Source organism: Pyrgilauda ruficollis, unplaced genomic scaffold (genome assembly GCF_017590135.1).
Source record: "Pyrgilauda ruficollis isolate IOZ18807 unplaced genomic scaffold, ASM1759013v1 scaffold89, whole genome shotgun sequence".
NCBI lineage: Eukaryota > Metazoa > Chordata > Aves > Passeriformes > Passeridae > Pyrgilauda > Pyrgilauda ruficollis.
The window spans coordinates 463,519-480,820 of NW_024530932.1; the positions used below are offsets into that span (position 1 = coordinate 463,519).

Below are 17,302 nucleotides of genomic sequence, written 5' to 3' on the forward strand. Positions count from 1 at the left end.
TGCCACCGTGCTCCACAGCAGGAGCGGGAGCAGGGCTCGGGTTCGAGCTCGGGCTCCGGCTCAGACTCGGGCTCCGGCTCAGCGCGTCCGCAGCCCCTGGAGCCATCATTGCTGCGCTTCCTGGTGTGCCCGCTCTCCAAGCGGCCGCTGAGGTGAGGATGGGGCGGGGGAGCTGCGCCCCAGCCCCGGGCAAACCCAGGTTAGTCCCTGCTCCTCATGTTTTCGCTTGGCTTTTTCTCCCCCACCTCCCCACACCGACTTGGCTGACCAGGTACGAAGAAGCTACGAACGAGCTCATTAACGAGGAGCTGGGCATCGCGTACCCCATCATCGACGGCATCCCGAACATGGTTCCGGAGGCTGCCAGGAGGACGCACCAGAAGCCGCCGGCCGAGGGCTCGGAGCAGCCGTGAGGAGCCGCCGGGCACGGCGGTAACGGGGCCTGATGGCCGGAGCAGGGCTGCTGCCCTCCCTGCCCACGCTGACTGTGCTCGTTCCCCTCCTGTCCCTGGCAGGCCTGTTCTACTCGGCCAGCGTAGACGAAAACTTCCCCCAGGGCTGCACCAGCACAGCCAGCCTGTGTTTCTACAGCCTGCTCCTTCCTGTTACAGTACCAGTTTATGTGTTCTTTCACCTGTGGACCTGGATGGGGATTAAGCTTTTTAGGCATAACTAGTGCAATGCCTTTGCTAACCCCTGGGCTTCTCTAAATCAACATAATTTGTTTAATCTCATCAAGTATTGCAGTTCATTGGAGAGAGTTTCCTTCTGACACTTGTGACTGGCATAATTTTCCTGGTAAGATCTGGAACTGTATGAAGCAGCAGCCCACTGTTAACTACTGCTAATGCAGATGAAGAGTAGGAGTAATAAGAAGCACTAATTCCCTCTGTTTTATCCTTTCAAGAGTGCTGTGCATTTGTAGTGACACTAATTAGAACCTTAGTTTTCATGAGGAAGAACTGTACCCTGACCGAATAAACGAAATTAAAATTAAAGCATGCAGTGATATGAATCTCTGTTTGAGAGCTTTGGGGGTTTTTAGCCAGATGTGTGTACTGAAATATGTTTGTCTTACTGTCAGAAGAGCAAAAATTAAAATAAATCAGGCTGGTGTTTAATTAGAAGACTTGAGATGAGTCAAATTAAGACATTTCTTTCTTGGATGATACCCATGTCTGTATGTGCAGTACCTGCAGATCTTTTCTTTTTGGCCATGATGAGAGTGCCACAGGCCAAGTTCTCAGTATTGTCTTAAAAACTTTTCAACAGGACACAGCTATGAAGGGGGCAGGTCAATGCTACAGTGAAGGTTTATTTTTTATGTTTTGCTTTTGGGTAGTTTGTATTCGCAATACAAAACACCTTTGTGTCCTTTACCTGCTGAAAAATGCAGAAAGGAAGCACCAAGTTGTAAATGCTGCACCAGGCTGTAAGTGCTGTGGGATACTAACAGTGCAGTTATATTTTTCAGGCTGCTGCTGGGTAAATAATACTGTGATGCACAATGTGAAAGGCAGTGCTCACAAGAGGTGTGCCCAAAGGCTGACTTGAGCTAAGAGCAGCTGTTTGTCAAAGCTTGTACAATAGGTGGAGACTTGAAATCTAGAGAACAGTACAGAGCACACCCTCACTGCCTCTGTAAATAAATGCCTCTCTCAAATAGTGAGGTGCAGTGAGGAACCAGGAAGGAAAGGTAGCTCTGGGAGCCATTGTGAATCTTCTCCTAAGTAAATGGGAAAGAAAAGCTTTGACAGCTCTGGTTGGCAAGAAAGCTAACATGGAAAGCATCAGGGCACCAAGCTCCTGTGGTGCAGGTGTGGTGCCAGACTTTGTGCTGGTGACAGGTAGGGCACGTGGTCCCTGAGCTGAACTCTGCTCTGGGCAGGTCCTGCTCCCATGTCAGGCAGCTGATGGTTCTGCAGGGCAGGGCCAGCATTGCCATTCCTGCGGGAAACGCAACTGCCACAACCTTCGGATCTGTGTGGAAGCCACAGATTAAAGGCACGTGGAGACAGCAGTATTGTAATCAGATGCCCATCTCTCTGGCAGCACTATCCTTCCTTTCCCTTCAGACAGCATCACCATGAGAGAAATGTAATTTCGTGGCTGTGTTGCTTACTGTCCCCTCTGGCTGGTTCCCCAGATGCTGGGGTTTTAATGTACTAGTAGGAAGTCTCAAAAGTCAGTCTAGCAGCAACAGGACTGGACTTTGACAACTGGGCAATTCTATTCCATTACCCCAAAGCAATCTCACTGCCACTTGCACTTAACTTATGCCAACAAAGCTGCATGGAATAAGGATGTAAAATACTACCTCCAGATTTACTCTACACCATCTGTGGAACATGTTTTACAATAATTTGAGGAGCAGTTCTTTCGCTGTATGCTCAGAAGATACTGAAACCCTTGTACCAATATGCAGTAACACTGAAAATCAAGGAACACTGCAGCAAGATACTCAGAGCTAACAAGTAATATAATGTAGTATCTTACCTTTAACTTCTTCCTGAAATCTTGGTTTGAGGCAGATTTTAAATTTTTCCACATGTCTTGGAGAAGGTATTGTCTTCTGACGCAAAAATTCCATGCCTCAGGGGTCCCTATAAAGGGTATCTGGATAAGGGGCATCCAAGGATTGAAGTAATAGTCTGTTAGCAGTGTTCGCAGTGTATTTATCTCTTCTGATTGGTAACAAAATTGGTTGCACTTACAGTAAAGACTTTGGCCAGAGCCTTGCATTCTGTAATATGAAGGCGTATCTTGTTTTCCCTGTCAAAGATGCATGGGTACTTGCTCAGCTGCTGTAGGACTGCCTGAAAGGACAAGGAAGGAAGGAAAAGACATGCTGATTTTCCCTTGTGAAACCGGAGTTCAGGGACATGTCTGCAAACTGAACTGCCAGTCTGTACCCTGGCAAACTTCTGTGTCTCTGAAATGAGCCCTTGTGTGCATGAGCACTGCACTAACAGAGGTTCACATCCTAAAAACAGCTCCTACACACTCCTGTGAGTGTGAAGCAGAGAGAGGTATCTAATGTTACTCTCTGTGCAGACAGACACTTGTCTACAGTAGTGCCTCTAGAATAAAACAGAGAGAGTGATTTTAACAGCATCTTCCATAATACAGCTAAACCAAAATGTCGTGGATACTCAGATTATGGTATATTGTTTTTAAAAACTGATGGGTTTATTATATGTAATACCAAAAATAGATACTGGTCTAAAAATAATCTGATTTAAAGTGTTATACCTCCAGTGTGATAAGGCACCAACTTCAGGTAACATCCTAACTGGCTTTTGATTCTATGCTGTTGCTCAAACCTCCTCCTCCACCCTGGTTAATTGGTACAAAATTGGTACATTAGCAAACAAAAGCTTATGAAGGAATTAGTCAGTTGCTCTACAAATTCCAGCCAAGTTGCGTGAAAGTTTTTTTTGCCAAAGGAAACCCCTACTATGCACATTTCCATTTCATACTGCTTCCTCTGACACTGACTGCATTTGGTAGCTAATTCTCACTCTGTATCAAGAAATGCCACAGATTATTTTTTATTACCACGGCTTTGTTTTAAGATGTAAGTACATTGAAATGCTCAACAGGATTTCTAAATAAAAGTTTAAAGACACCTCAAAAGATTTCTCTTAATTAAACATAATAAAATCCAGAGTAACACAAAGTATAGCAACCATCCCTCGTGCTTCTATTTCACAGTGATTACTAGTGCAAAGCAAACAGAGCTGCTTAAGATGCTGGAGGGCAGCTCCAACTCTCAGAACCAGGGACCATCTCAGGAAAAGCTCTATTGTAGCTGCTGGAACACTGGGATGGTAAAGGGCTTGCATAATTTAGAACTTTGGAGAACTAGGGAAAATGAAATGCCTTTGAGATGTGCTGGGTTAGTCTCTAGAGTTGACTTCCATATATATATATATGTATATAAACTATTGAAATAAAAGAATAAAGAGTGTTTTGCATTGCTGGTCAGATTTATACTTACTACTATATTGAAGAATGAACATATGTTGATAATCTCTCTCATCACATGTACATGGAAGATGCTTTCATGTACTCCAAAACCAGTTCTGGAGTTCACCTGCATTGAAACATGCAATATATCAGCAGCAGAACTAGTGAGCTGTGTCTGTCTGGCAGGACAGGACTGACAGAGCTTTCTTCAGAAAGGGTTCTGAGACCCTGCACAGAAGTTACAGGATAAAAGTGCTCAAGAAGCACAGTGCTCCACAGTGAGAAGTCTTAGAAAGCCATGTATAAACTAGCAGGAAAGCAATTTTCATCTACAATTAAGATCTCTTAGCAGGACTCCATTGGAAAAAGTGTATTTCCCTTGGAGTGTCTTTCATGTTTCTGCAGTTCCCTATTCATGTTCCTGCTTGTTGCCTGGAAAAGATGCTTGCAGGGGGACAGTGAACATTTAAAACTCCAAATAATGTAATCATTTACAGAGGAGTGGGCCTGCTGCATTTTTTAGTTTATTTATCTGCATAAATACAAATTTGACAGTCTAAACTTTGAGGCCAAATTCTGCATTCTCAGCCAAAAGGATATTCAAGTCTGAACAAAATTTAACAAGTCTCTCTGATTTATACTGTGTGCTCAAGCTCTTAACTTCCATATACTTTGAATATCTCCACAGGAATGTGGAGGGAAAGTATGGTTGTCCAGAAGAACACAGTTATTGCTTCCTTTGTTTCCCTTGTTCATGTACAGCTAAAGGTGTTCTAATGCTGCTGTCCCAGAGAATTTGTCAGGTTAATGGGCTCTTAAAGCATGACAGAGCATGTCTGTGGCAGCCACAATGTGCCAAGCAGATAGGTTGTCTTTTAAATGCTCTGAGCAGTTACTGGGGTGAGGGATCTCGCCAGCAGAAAGGGGAATGGGCATGTTACGTAGAGGACACCACATCCATAACTGTGTAGGCATCAATGGATGCACTCCTGACACCACTGAAAGCATTTTTCCCCCTGCCAGGGCTATAACATGCTTCAGCTCTTAATTTCTACAGAGGGTCAGTTTGGCACAACTCGAGCAGGACTTCTTCAAAACTGTGCTGGTGTAGAGCCAAAGAGATTGCTGAAGCAGTGTCAAACCCAGAGAATTCAACAAGTGAGAAGTATTAAAATACTCTAGGCTACATTGAGGCACCCTGTCTAATTGGGATCCAAGCACCTTCTCACCTGGTAAAGCATCTGCAATATTTGCAGAGGCCCAGTTTCAAACGGGTTCAGGTTGAAGAGGCGGCTTGGCCCCGTGGCTTTGAAGTCCTGGACAAATGAGAACAGAACTTCCTGGGAAGCCCTCTGATACAGAATGACCAGCTCCTTGAAAAAGGATGTTTCTAGATTTGACCATAGACATTCTGTAAAGAAAACAGCTAGTGAGGTCACAGGTAACATACAGATCACTGAAATTTGTGGATGGAGCTGCTTTTTCTCTTTTTATCAAATGAATTAAACAAAAAGAAAAAAGTTTAAGCTTGCACTATAAAAACTATTAAAACTCGGACAGAATTTTTAAAATTCCTTGCTGCATAGTTCCCATATTTCTATGTCTATCAAAAGCAATTATTTCAAGCTCTGGAACACATTACATCAGGGATAATAACACTTGTTCTGCAGCAGAAAATGACCAAGCATTTAAATAATTCAGTTCTACCATCATAAAACCCTACCAAGAGTTTGCAGGCCTTCTGGCTGGAGCTTCATGATGGCTTCAGCCAGAACAATCAGAGAAAGCACAGAGAATTCATCCTTCTCCGTTAGAAGGAAAGGCAGGATCAAGTAGACTCTGAAATTTTCAGGTGAGATGGGAGAGGAAGACAATGATGGCATTAAGTTCCTAATCCCCATTTGCACCTTCAGAGGGGAAAAAAATTAAAAAGAGACAAGGGTTAAAATGCAATTATGTTTTGCCAAAGTAATTAGGTTAGCATGAAATTCTTATGTTTCATGCACAAATCCAAAGCTCCTTAGTATCTGTGTAGTGAGCATCCTTATATCAAATCCTTACCTCCTCGTAGACTCTTTGTTTTTTACTGATCTTCTCATAAAAACGTTTCACTTCTGACATGTCTATGCCTGAGACCTCTTTGGAAGTTTTGAAATGTTTGTCCCTATCACAACATAAAAAAAGAACACTAAATAATTTTTCTTCTGAATAATGAAGCATTGTAATATCAGAATCATTGTAATATCAGAAAATACTTGGAAAGTTCAGGCCCAGCTCCTGTAGGTATAATTTCATGTGTTCTAAGAAGACAGACAACACAAGCCACTATTATGTGACTTGATTAACATCCTGTCCTTTCTGTCTTGTGTGGCTGTGAACTATTAATGGTAGACTCCTGTATTTCACCCTAAAATGACTTCCACTTCAGTCCCAGAAGGAGCTATTAAGGATCCTTTGAGAGCTGTAATATTGCATAAGAGGATTATCATCATCTGCCAAATATCACTACAGGATAATCTTCTAAAATGTGAGTTTCTCTAGCACATTTCAGTGGGACCAGGGCTATAAAAATTTTAATATTAGTTTGAGCTTTGAAGAATAAAGACTTGCTTTTTGCAAATTCAGATAAAACTAATCTTTTCTACATATGTGACCTAAAATAACACATTTTAGTCAGTTTACAATATATTCTGTTATGTCTAAGTCAGTGCGTACTACCTTTTGTCCAGGAAGCTTCCATTGATGCAAGCCTCAGATGAAAAGATCAGTCTGATAGCCCTGATAGTAAAAAAAACCAAAAAGTCAGTCCCTTCAACTTTAGATTTTTAACTCTGAAAGACAAAAAATGTGTACAAGGGTGTCTGCACCTGACCACACAAAACTTTTCTTAGCACCACTTCCCTGCCAGGGTTGCAGAAGACGTTGTACTCAAGGAGTTACTGATCTTTGGCAAGCCACCTCTGCTCTCCTGGGCCTTGTAAGGGAACCTGCTCAAGGTTCTGCCCCATGCCAGCCAGTGTTCCATTCTGGTGAGTGTTATCATGGACATTCTTCTCCTCACAGGTCAGATCATTAGCTGCTTTTGTTTGTTGTACGAAATAAAAGGCACTGCTACATGGGAGGGAGGAGAATCTCCTCCACGGACAGCACGTGAAGGGAAAATCCATCAGGCTATCAATTTACTACTGCACAAAAGCTGGGTTCCCAGAACCTGAAGGGACATCAGACTTACTAACATACAATATTTCTGGTTCTGTTCTTATTGAAGTAGCTGTTTTATCAAGCAATTTGCTGTCAGGCCTTTCCTACTGAGATCTGGAAAGAACCCTCTCTTTCACCCTCTCAACCACCACTTTTCACATGACCCAAACTGTTCTAAATGTGGTCAGGGAAACATATAGTTAGCCATTCCAAGTTAGCCAAGCTTTTGAAATGCTCAAAATCAGCAGCTGCAGTCAGACTTTTCCAAAGGAAAAAACCTCCCATATAAAACCTGTGAAAGACTATAAATGTAAGGCATACCACAGTGGTATATATACATATTGCTTTTGAAAATGGGTAATTAAAGAAGTGACCACTAATTTTTAAATGCTGGCACAGCATTCCAGTTTGGGTACTCTGGATTAGGCTTTTTGCACAAGGCCTTGGTCTGCAGGCAGGGTCTTTCATTGATTTAACTTGTCAGCTCCTCATGAACTTTGTGCCAAGGTACAAGATTGTGCCTTGGCTAAATTCTTGAACAGCAGTTCCTACAATAGCCTCCGAAGAACAATAATTTGTAGAGAAAATCATGCAACAGGGAAAAAACCACAAATGAACCCAAATAGCAAGTTTCTGATTTACCTTTTTATACTCCTAAAACATTTAGAATTAGAAATCCATGCATCCACTTCTTTATCCTCCAGAGTGGCAATTCCATTCAAATACAAATTCTGGGTGAAATACATTAAAACATTGACAAAATTTAAATTGCAGCAGATGGGATTATTTTTTTTCCAATCCAATCATAACAAGATTTCAGCCTAAGTATGAACAAATTAATGGTCATCCAGCATGATCCATATGCATTAACCACAGAACATATATAACTGCAATACAAGTTAAGTCTGTAGGTAAAGCACAGAAAAATCTGCAATAGACACATATAAAACTGAAATGCTACAAGCACGTTCAAAAATCCAAATGTTTCCAGCAGTAATGTGGACAGTGGTAAAATCAGAAGCTATGACCAAATGTGCACATACCTTGTTCTCCTTGCAACGGGCAAAACTTTGTAGTACTGCTTTAGTAATTTTAATCCCCTTTTCTGAAGCACCCTTTTCTGTGAAAGAACAAAGAGACTGTTGTAGGAACATTTGAAGAGACAGTCATTATCTTCAGAGAGTTAAGTGCACAAAAGTGGAACAGTAAAACACCCCTTCATAAAGTAGTTATTTGTTTGAAAGTTTGATTCCATGAGACCATTACCCATGATAATCTAGCAGCAAATGGAATAACTCCTGGCAGAATTTGTTGGGATGGCCAAGCAAGCATGAGACAAAATGTTTGCCTTTCAGTGTAAACATGAAATCAAGAAAGCAAACATCTCCATGGAAGAAACAAATACAGATTGTATACATCTGCAGTGGTCATTACTCTGGCAGGATTCTCCAGTATTCACTGGTGAATTGATGGGAAGTGGTATCAACTGACTGGGCTTCCTCTCATCTTCCAGTTGTCCTTCACCATCAGAACCAAAGAAATAGAATTTGTCCAAGGAACGGACATAGACCAGGGTGTGTTGTCTGCTCAGGGAAAAAAAAAGTCATAATAAGTGAAAATCACAGGGCAAAACAGAATAAAATTTACAAATACATTTTCAGAGTGTACACCTGAAGCTTGTCTTTAAAAGTCCTGACAGTCTAGATAAAGAATCCTTTAACCACAGTGTTACAACTCTTCATTGCATAAACATTCAGCAATAAAGACACATATGGACTCAGATTTCCTATACTATCCTCTAATGTTTGTGATTTACCTTGGTTCCATATATAAAAATAGTTACAACATGCTTGCTTCACACCCTTCTGTTTTCAACATGCAGTTTCTGTGCTGCTGAGCCTGATACCAAGCCCAGGTGAGTTGGCAGGAGACTTTTTCTGGCCCAGTTCCAGAAGGGCAAAGTGAAACTGGGTAATTATCACTGCTCTTCAATTCTTTCAATTAAGAACCAACCAGTTTGTCAGTCTGGCTGGGAATTCAGTGACTCTCCTGATGCAGGTTTTTGACAGTCCTTTGCCCTTTGGAACCCAGTACAAACCCAGTGTATTGTTTATTAAAAGAGAAAAAGACCAAGGGCTTCTCTGGTGCATTTTGCAGCTCTCTCCCACTGCTCACCAGGGACTGAGGGTGCTGCTCTCACTGGGGCTGTGGCAGCAGGGTGGCTTATACTTGAACAGTGGATGGATACTCTGACAGTGCTGACCTATTGTGATACAGGCATTTGAACATCTTGGTGACCTCCTCCCTGCTGTTCTTCAGTGATTCCCCAAAGGCCTTGACCTTAAAAGACAAGTCACTGGCACATCCCACCTGCCACAGGCAATGCATGAAACCCTTGCTCCCCACAGCTCAGCCACCACACGAGGCAGGAGTTCATTCTGGGTGGAGTTGTGACCCAGCTGGCCAGATCCTCCTGCTCCAAAGGTGCACACCAGCCCCTCCTTGAAACGAAGAACAAACAGGATCACTGCATTATTAACAGCAATCAAATGGTCACAACCAAGAATGAGGGCCAGCAAAACATGTTATGTGTTACTTGATTCAAAACATCCCTGATTCCAACATGAGGAGGGCTCCCTTTGTATCCAGTCAGATCACACACTGGAAAATCCAAATCATTTAGCTCATGAGAAAAGCAATTTAACTTTGGAGAATAACTCCCTGTTGCTTAAGAATTTTACTTGTATGAGTATACCCTAGTGAATTGCATGTCATTCACATCTTCTGAAGTCCCCAATATACTATAAAAATAAAAAAATTCATAAAGTACTGGGAGTTGAACTGGATCTTTTTGCCTCAGGATTCCCATTCACCATATCCTTGCCAAAGGTTGCATGAAGGTGACAGGAATATGAGAAAAGACCAGTTTTCCCAAAAGCTTAGAAAACATCCCTTGGGTATCGCCTTCAGGCTTAGGTGAAAGCATGCATTACCATCCCAATTTCTCCATGTCTTTTCTTCATCTCTCTCTCTTTTAGCAGTGTATCTTTTCTCACAAGGTGAGGTCTCAGATGCTGACTTTCCACTTCAGACTCACCTTGGAGAGAACTGCAGTATGATCTGCTCCACATGAGATAAATACAGTCTTCCAGTGCTCTAAAGCTACAACATATGTTGGACAGTCCCTGTCTGGAAAAAAGATAATACTGCTAGATTGAAAGAGTACTGGAGGGTCTCATATACAGAAAAAATTAGAAGACAGGAGTATTAAGTGTTTTTCAGCCCTCTCTCACAGCAATTAATGTAAATACAGCTTGGGTTTGGGTTGTTTTTCCTCCAGTATAATATATTCTTTCTCATAATGTTCTGTGTTTTTCATATTACTTTATTTTCATTTACTTTGGTCTGAAACAAAACGCAGTACTTCCCTATCTGCTTGCCAAGTGGTATTTGTCTTTAAAATATCTGATTTTCAAGGTGTGGACACATTGAGATTAGATGTTCTGTCTGTCTAGGGCAAGTCTTCTCTAGCATTCTAGGTTTGAAGACAAGAGGTGATTTAAATTCTTCTCTCACTTTGTGTTTACAGAGAATTAAAGACTATTAAAAATATAAAATTAATTTCTTTCATGCAAGACTTCCTGGAGAGGAGACAGGAGTGGAAATAGATGTGTAAGACCTCAGAGGTTTTAAAGGCCCACACTATCCAATTAGCCACATAAAATGATTGCAAGTTCTCTACAGAAAAACAACCACTAAATACATCATTCCTGTATGCCTTTCCTGGTCAGGAAACAAAGAACATCTCCAGATGTACTTTCTCCAAAAGACTTTACTGCCCACCCCTGCTCCACAGGAGCTTGACAATAGTGAGGAGCAATTTGGTGAGCTCACTGACCAGGAAAACACCCTCCTGGTACTCTCCTTTCTTACCTTTTGTGTCTCCGAGTCCCAGCTGTCCAAAACTGTTCTTTCCCCAGGAGTACACAGCTCCAGAGAGTGACACAGTGGTGCTATGAGCTCCTCCAGCAGCAATTTGAGCAAGTGGGATGCCCTTTAGTCTTTCCACCAGCTGTGGTTCAGGAGTAAGCGTGGTTTGGCTCCCCACTCCAAGCTGTCCGTGGGTGTTCTGGCCCCAGGTGAAGAGCTCACCCCCTTCACACACAGAACAAAAGAAAACAGCTCAGCTTCACTGCTTCCCTTGAGTATTTGCATTTTGGGAGTAGGAGCAAAACTCAGTGCTGTTTTCAGGGACCTAGCTTCAAGGCAAGAACATCATGTGTGCCGAAATTTGTTTTCTTCTGACCTGTTTGGGACAGTCCCATGTTGCCAAGTAACTCAGCACAGCAAGAATAAAGGCCCCTAAAGTCATACCTGCTAGAAGTTCCCTACCAGAAAGGTGTTGCAACTTAAGAATGAGCAAGTCTGGTGACTGCAGAGTGGGGCAGCCACATCTGCTCACCACAACACACCTTTGTGGAGGGGCAGTGCTCAGGAACTCGAGAGAGTCATAGAGAGATCCAGATCCCTGGGTGCTGGGAGGAAGGAGCACCACTGACAGCCAGTGCACTTGGTGTCCCCAACTGCTCATTACTCTATAGTGGTGTCACCAACTACTGCAAGTAGCACAAACACTGCCTTCTCAGAGCAAGCATGACTCCTGTTTGGAGGAAAAGTGTTCTTGAAAGAGGCTACCTCTGGATAATGCCATGGCATGCTGGTCCCCACATGCTATTTGAACAATAATTCGGTTTTCCAGTTCTTTCACCAGCCTGCAAAAATAAGGAAAGAAAAATCAAAATAAATAGATGCTGTGCTGTGAGACCAAGTAAAGGACAAAGATCGTATGCTCACCAAGCCCTATCACTTTTAGCAGGAAATATGTGGAAAAATACAGGTCACATGTGAGCTGATTCACCCTTCTCTTATGCTGACCTGATGTAGCTGGGCTGACTTCACTGTGGTTTGCTCCACGTGAAGCTGGAAAAGAACCATGCTCAGCCTGATTCTGTTATCTTGCCCTGGGCAAGAAAGTCACACAGCAAACTGCTGGGCCATTTGTAGATGATGGTTACCCTGACAGCTTCATCAGAAGGTGGTAAGGTTCAGACATGCTTGTGTCTTTCACCTGCAGTTTTCCCAAGCCATGGGTGATTTGCAAGGCATCTGCATTGCTCTGGTATGTTCTACTGACCCCTTACTAAGTTTGAGAGGAACCTGTCTCATGTGCATCCCAAGCAGCTCAGATCTTGGTATCATCCTCAAAATCTGTGCCCTTCTGGCTGGGTTAAAAAAGGAGATAATACTAGGAAGGTATGTGTTCCAGTTCTCTCTCTACAACAAGAATATGCCTCAAACTCTTGGATGCTACCTTGGGGAAAAGCAGGCTGCAATTTCTGACCATTGCCATCCATACCTCCACCCTGTGAAAGCTTCTTACCTTGTCTTGGGGCAGTTTCCTGAAGCTTTAGCCCAATGTTCAGAAAGCTTCCCGTTAGGGGAGAGAATGAGCTTATGTGTTGCATCATGGTTTGAGCAGTGCACCTCCTCATTCCTCTGCGACTGTGCGCTCTCTGCAGGACACAGACAGACAGACAGACGGTCACACTATGGCAGCAGGCACCTTAACCACCTCGGCCCCCTTCCCAAAGTCTCAGTGTGCTACTGCTTTCAGCAAGAGTTTCTGCTTCTCAGGAGGAAGGGAGACTGTGGAAGCCCAGGGCACCAGGAATATTTCTGTCTGCTCTGAGGTGTCCTGACCCCCATGGGAGCACTGACTTTGACCCTCATTCATGGAAAAAGCTTCCTAGACTTCAAGATAGACTAGAATCCACAAAAGTGTGAAACAGATTATAGAGAGTAGTGTAGGTTTATCACTTGCTGATAAATTTAGGTTTTGGGATTTTTAGTATGTTGTAGATGGAAGCAAGATGGAGGGCACAAGGTGTTGTCCTGAGTTTCTTCTTCATGCTTCTTCTTCCTCCTTCTTCATGGGTTTGGGTGGCATTTTGTAACTGGGCAGAAAAGTCCATATTGCAACTCTTTGGGATCAGTTATTGGGTTAAAAGGGAAAATAATCTAGGTGTCAGTTCTTAATTGAATAGTTTAGTCTTAAAAGACCTTCTAACAAGAGACTTTTAGCCGTTTTGTGCCTTCTAATGAAAAGCTGCCAAACTCACAGTAGTGAGACTGTTTTACTGGTAAGAAATAATAAACACCTGAGTCCAAACATGAACTACTGTCTCAAATGTCTTCAATCCAGACCCAGAGAAACCCACAACTGGAATCTCCACAGGAGACAAGTGTGTGTCTGATTTTCTCAGGCCCCTTAAGGTTTCAGTGTCCTGCTTAGCCACTGGCTTGTTTCATGCTGGATGACTCTGCACCAAAGGACCTTGCTCCATCTCTTAGGCTGCTGTGCCACCAGCTCTCAAGACAAACCAGTGAAGATTGTCCCAAGACAATCAGCAGAAGTCTGTTGCTCTTGTACACCTGTGGAGAGTGTCTGACACACTTTGGAGACAAAGCACTTCCTGAGGCATCTGGCCACCCCAGACTTGTCACTTGGGGATAGGATGCCTTCAAGTCAAGCACTTCACAAAGTGCTGGAGAAGCAATGATAGAAAATTCACTCATTGCCTCTTTACAGCAGAAGGAAGTACCTCCTTGTCTACAGCTGAGGGGCTGCAGATACTCTCCCGACCTAGAGGCACCAGGGACTCAGTCACTCGCACGTAGCTGTGCTCCAGCACAAGTGTCTGAGACCCAGGATGTCCAAGAGTGAAAGGCGGTCACCAGCAAAGCCTGCCCTAATTTACCTAACACCTCCGGAGACTCGCTGCCCACCCTTGTCACACATCAGACACGGAACTAGAGAGGAAAATCCCTGTCTATTCCCCGGCACGTTCTCCCTCCTTCCAGTCCCGCGCACTGGGACACCTTTTAAGCCCCTCACGCCCCGTCCCCGAGGGGTCGCCCAGCAGATTGCTGCACTTCCAGCGCTTCCACCTGCACGGACCCATCCCCGGGGGTCTCCCAGCGTCCTCCCGACCGTGGCTCCCGCCGCTCCGTACCTCCCGTGCCGCGCCCCCGGCCCCGCCGCCGCCGCCGTCTCCCCGCCATCCCTCGTCCGCCGACAGCTCGGGAGTGCCCGGGCAGCGCCGGGAACGCCGCACCGGGGAAATGGAAACCGAAACTCATCAGGGGCTGCGGCAGCGGGAGGAGCAGCGGGAGGGATTCCCGATACCTGGGAGCCCGGAGCTGGGAAACTCTGACTCCTGCAGTGAAAAGGCGGGGGCTAGTAGGCTCCGGTGGGCTCCCGGCTCTCCTCAGCCTGCTGCTGCTGCCCGGGTGGGATGCCGGGGTCTTCCATGTGCAGAATGCGCTTTTTGACTTTATTATTCACTTCGGAGAGTGACTTGCCCGTGTCCATCCTGTGGAGAGTAGAGAGATCTACTCTGCTGCTCAGCTGTATCCCAGCTGAGCCCACGCACACACAGAGGGGCTGCTTGGCTGGGGGAAGTCAAACCGCAAGTGAAACGCTCGGTTTGGAAATACATCAACATCTAAAAGCCATCTGCTTCCATTCTCGCATAGTCTCTGCTGAATCTCCCCCGCCTTCAAAGACCCTGTGAGCTTCCTCCGTCCCAGGAAGACCACCCTGCCTGCCTCACCTCCCACACTGTCTCACTGGAGTGATGCATGTAGGACAATCTTGGTGATGAAATAAGGGATACCCGTGTCAGTGATGAAACAGATCAAAACATATAAGATCACTTTTGTTGTATTCATAATAGCTGCCACTGATTAATTAAATTCAATCTGTTTGTGAGAATTTTATGCTGCTGAATATTAAGAAGAGATTTTGGTGGGGCACTCTACAAAAGTCCCAAGAAACACAACATGAATCTACAGATTTACACTGGCGTTCACTGAAATTCAGTGGAAAATTCATTACTGAGACAGCAGGAGCATCTAATGTAATGTATTTAAATGGAGCAGCCTGTGGTGCACAAAGAGGCACCCAGAGGTCCCTGAGGTGAAGAAAAAAGGATGTGGAGGAGCCATGGAAGGTGAGGCTGGGGCATACAGTAAGTGACTTCTGCCCAGGGAGGAGCCTTATCTCTCCCAGCCAGTTCCCTACACACACTTTGCACATCATATCTCCTTCCACAGCATGCAGGAAAGTGTCGAGATCAAGAAATACCGAGCTAGAGCAGTAATGCCAAAGCATCATCTGGGAAGGGACACTAGAGGTCCTTCTGCACCAAAGCATGAACTAAGGACTCCTCCCTGTGAGGAAAACACTGCTCCAAGCACTGCCTCCCGCCTGGCATGGAAAGAAACAGATTCGAGGGGAAGAAAGGAAAGTGTTGATGTCATCCTTTCAGAGCTACATTCTTCCTCCCTCCAAGTGGACTGCTGATAGTGATTTCTTGTAAGAAAGGCTCGCTCTGGTAAGCAGGTTCATTAAACTCTCTGTGGTTCTCTGCCCAAGAGTGTCTGGGCTTGTGATACTCTGGTGAACAGGAATCTAGGGGCCTGAGAGGCAGGTGTGTGGCAACTGGCAGGAGACAGCAAAAAGAGGTGAACTGTGCAAAATGGTTTTTGTAGCTGGAACTGACAACCAAAATATGTAAAACTCCTGGAGTCTAGGGTACTGCCTGCTTATGAGGGCAGCTCTTCTCCCAGGAGAACTGCACGGAGCACTTCGAGAGTGAGAGGAATGGAGAAATCCAAGGACATGTATGCAGACACCATAGTCCCAGGAGAAATGGAGGAATGTCTCACGCTGAGCCCCAGGGAGCCAAGGAAGCATGTGGTGGGAGCCTGTTCCCACAGTGTCAGCAGCTGAACAGGCATGAGCGAGTCAATGCCTCCAGAGCAGATTTGGGAGCGTGGGGAACTCGCAGCCCCTCTCAGCTGGCCTGAGTCACAGCTCCAGCTGCTCTCTCCATGGGAAGGGACACGGTGACCTGGGGGCTACCCAGCAGGGCTCAGCCAAACCAGACAGTGCCAAATCCCTCAGTACCACAGTGTGGGACACCAACTACCTCTGTTCTTCTCCTCCCCAGAGTGCCAAAGCAGCACCCACTGCGCAGGCCCTGGCAGCACCAAGGCTGAACACCATCTCGGCCTGGACTGGCCATCCTGCCCTGCAGGAGATGGCAGCTCCCGAGGCACAGGCAGGCATGAGGGCAGGGAATGTGCTGCCCTGCTGCCCCTCTGCCTGAGGGGTTTATCAGCACCGTGGTGCTTCAGGTTTGGCACTTTCAGGACACTGTTTTGACAGCAACATTGCCCAGGGCTGCCTGAGGAGTATTCCCAGTTTCTGCTGGTGGCAACAGCCCCCCACTTTAGGAGACTGTTCAGGAGCCATTCCAGGGCAGGAGCCACAGGCTAAGGTAAAAGAAGGCAGCAGAAAGCAATGTTGTCCCAAAAATGGATAAGAGAAACCAGACAACTCTCCTTTTCTTCCTTGCCTCCACTCCTGAAGGAACCTGACAGGTTCACCAGCAGTTCTGCAGCCCCCCACAGCCAGTGGGTGTGAGCTGAGGATGAGTGGGTGGCAAGAATCATAGAGTCATCAAGGTTGGAAGAGACCTTTAAGATCATCAAGTTCAACCATCCAGCCAACACTACCACTGCAACCCCTAAACCACTAAATCATCACCCAGCACCAGATCCAGGTGCCTTTTAAACACCTCCAGGGATGGTGACTCCACCATCTCCCAGGGCAACCAATTCCAGTGCCTCAGTGGAAACTTTTAACCCTAACAGTGAAAAATGTTTCAATATCTAGTCTGAATTTCCTATGCCTCAGCTTAAAGCCTCTTCCTCTCATTCTCTCACTGCAGGCACGGCAGAAGAGACGGATCCCCCACCTCACTGCAACCTCCTTTCAGGGAGCTGTATAGAGGGATGAGGTGCCCTCTGAACCTTCTAAACAAACCCAGCTCCCTCAGCCCCTCCTCGTAAGACATGCCCTTTCAAAAGCCTTGTTGCTCTTCTCTGGACATGCTCCAGCACCTCAAAGTCCTTCTTGTAGTCAGGGGCCCAGAACTGAACACAGCAATCCAGGTGCCGGGTACAGAGGGACAATCCCTGCCCTGGTCCTGCTGGCCACACTTAC

The 17,302-nt window shown here is 45.2% G+C and overlaps 2 protein-coding genes across 8 annotated transcripts in view; one reads left to right on the forward strand and one right to left on the reverse strand.

Annotated features, from left to right (window-relative positions):
- The window catches only part of LOC121364733 (probable E3 ubiquitin-protein ligase HERC4), a 35,227-nt gene that overhangs the window by 6,008 nt on the left and 11,917 nt on the right, over nucleotides 1–17,302 (reverse strand). For 2 of the 7 annotated variants that reach the window (XM_041488217.1, XM_041488219.1), the window contains 16 exons: nucleotides 14,417–14,603; nucleotides 12,611–12,743; nucleotides 11,866–11,942; nucleotides 11,104–11,325; nucleotides 10,268–10,359; nucleotides 9,541–9,671; nucleotides 8,605–8,753; nucleotides 8,214–8,290; nucleotides 7,813–7,901; nucleotides 6,688–6,747; nucleotides 6,031–6,133; nucleotides 5,693–5,876; nucleotides 5,199–5,380; nucleotides 4,001–4,096; nucleotides 2,715–2,816; nucleotides 2,497–2,616 (listed from right to left, as the gene is read on the reverse strand). In XM_041488217.1, the coding sequence (XP_041344151.1) occupies nucleotides 2,497–2,616; nucleotides 2,715–2,816; nucleotides 4,001–4,096; nucleotides 5,199–5,380; nucleotides 5,693–5,876; nucleotides 6,031–6,133; nucleotides 6,688–6,747; nucleotides 7,813–7,901; nucleotides 8,214–8,290; nucleotides 8,605–8,753; nucleotides 9,541–9,671; nucleotides 10,268–10,359; nucleotides 11,104–11,325; nucleotides 11,866–11,881 (1,623 nt within the window). In that variant the 5' untranslated portion in view covers nucleotides 11,882–11,942; nucleotides 12,611–12,743; nucleotides 14,417–14,603. Of the gene's footprint in view, nucleotides 1–2,496; nucleotides 2,617–2,714; nucleotides 2,817–4,000; nucleotides 4,097–5,198; nucleotides 5,381–5,692; nucleotides 5,877–6,030; nucleotides 6,134–6,687; nucleotides 6,748–7,812; nucleotides 7,902–8,213; nucleotides 8,291–8,604; nucleotides 8,754–9,540; nucleotides 9,672–10,267; nucleotides 10,360–11,103; nucleotides 11,326–11,865; nucleotides 11,943–12,610; nucleotides 12,744–14,243; nucleotides 14,300–14,416; nucleotides 14,604–17,302 lie in introns of those variants that run through there. The other 5 variants (XM_041488214.1, XM_041488220.1, XM_041488218.1 and 2 more) reach the window with 3 other exon arrangements.
- PIGY (phosphatidylinositol glycan anchor biosynthesis class Y) lies at nucleotides 11–998 on the forward strand. The gene is made up of 2 exons (XM_041488221.1): nucleotides 11–152; nucleotides 272–998. Exon 2 carries the CDS (start codon nucleotides 446–448, stop codon nucleotides 674–676), a length of 231 nt encoding a protein of 76 aa, XP_041344155.1. The 5' UTR covers nucleotides 11–152; nucleotides 272–445; the 3' UTR covers nucleotides 677–998.

Excerpts from the sequence above, each read along its gene's own strand:
- PIGY (XM_041488221.1), top strand. The coding sequence starts at position 446 with ATGGCCGGAGCAGGGCTGCTGCCCTCCCTGCCCACGCTGACTGTGCTC.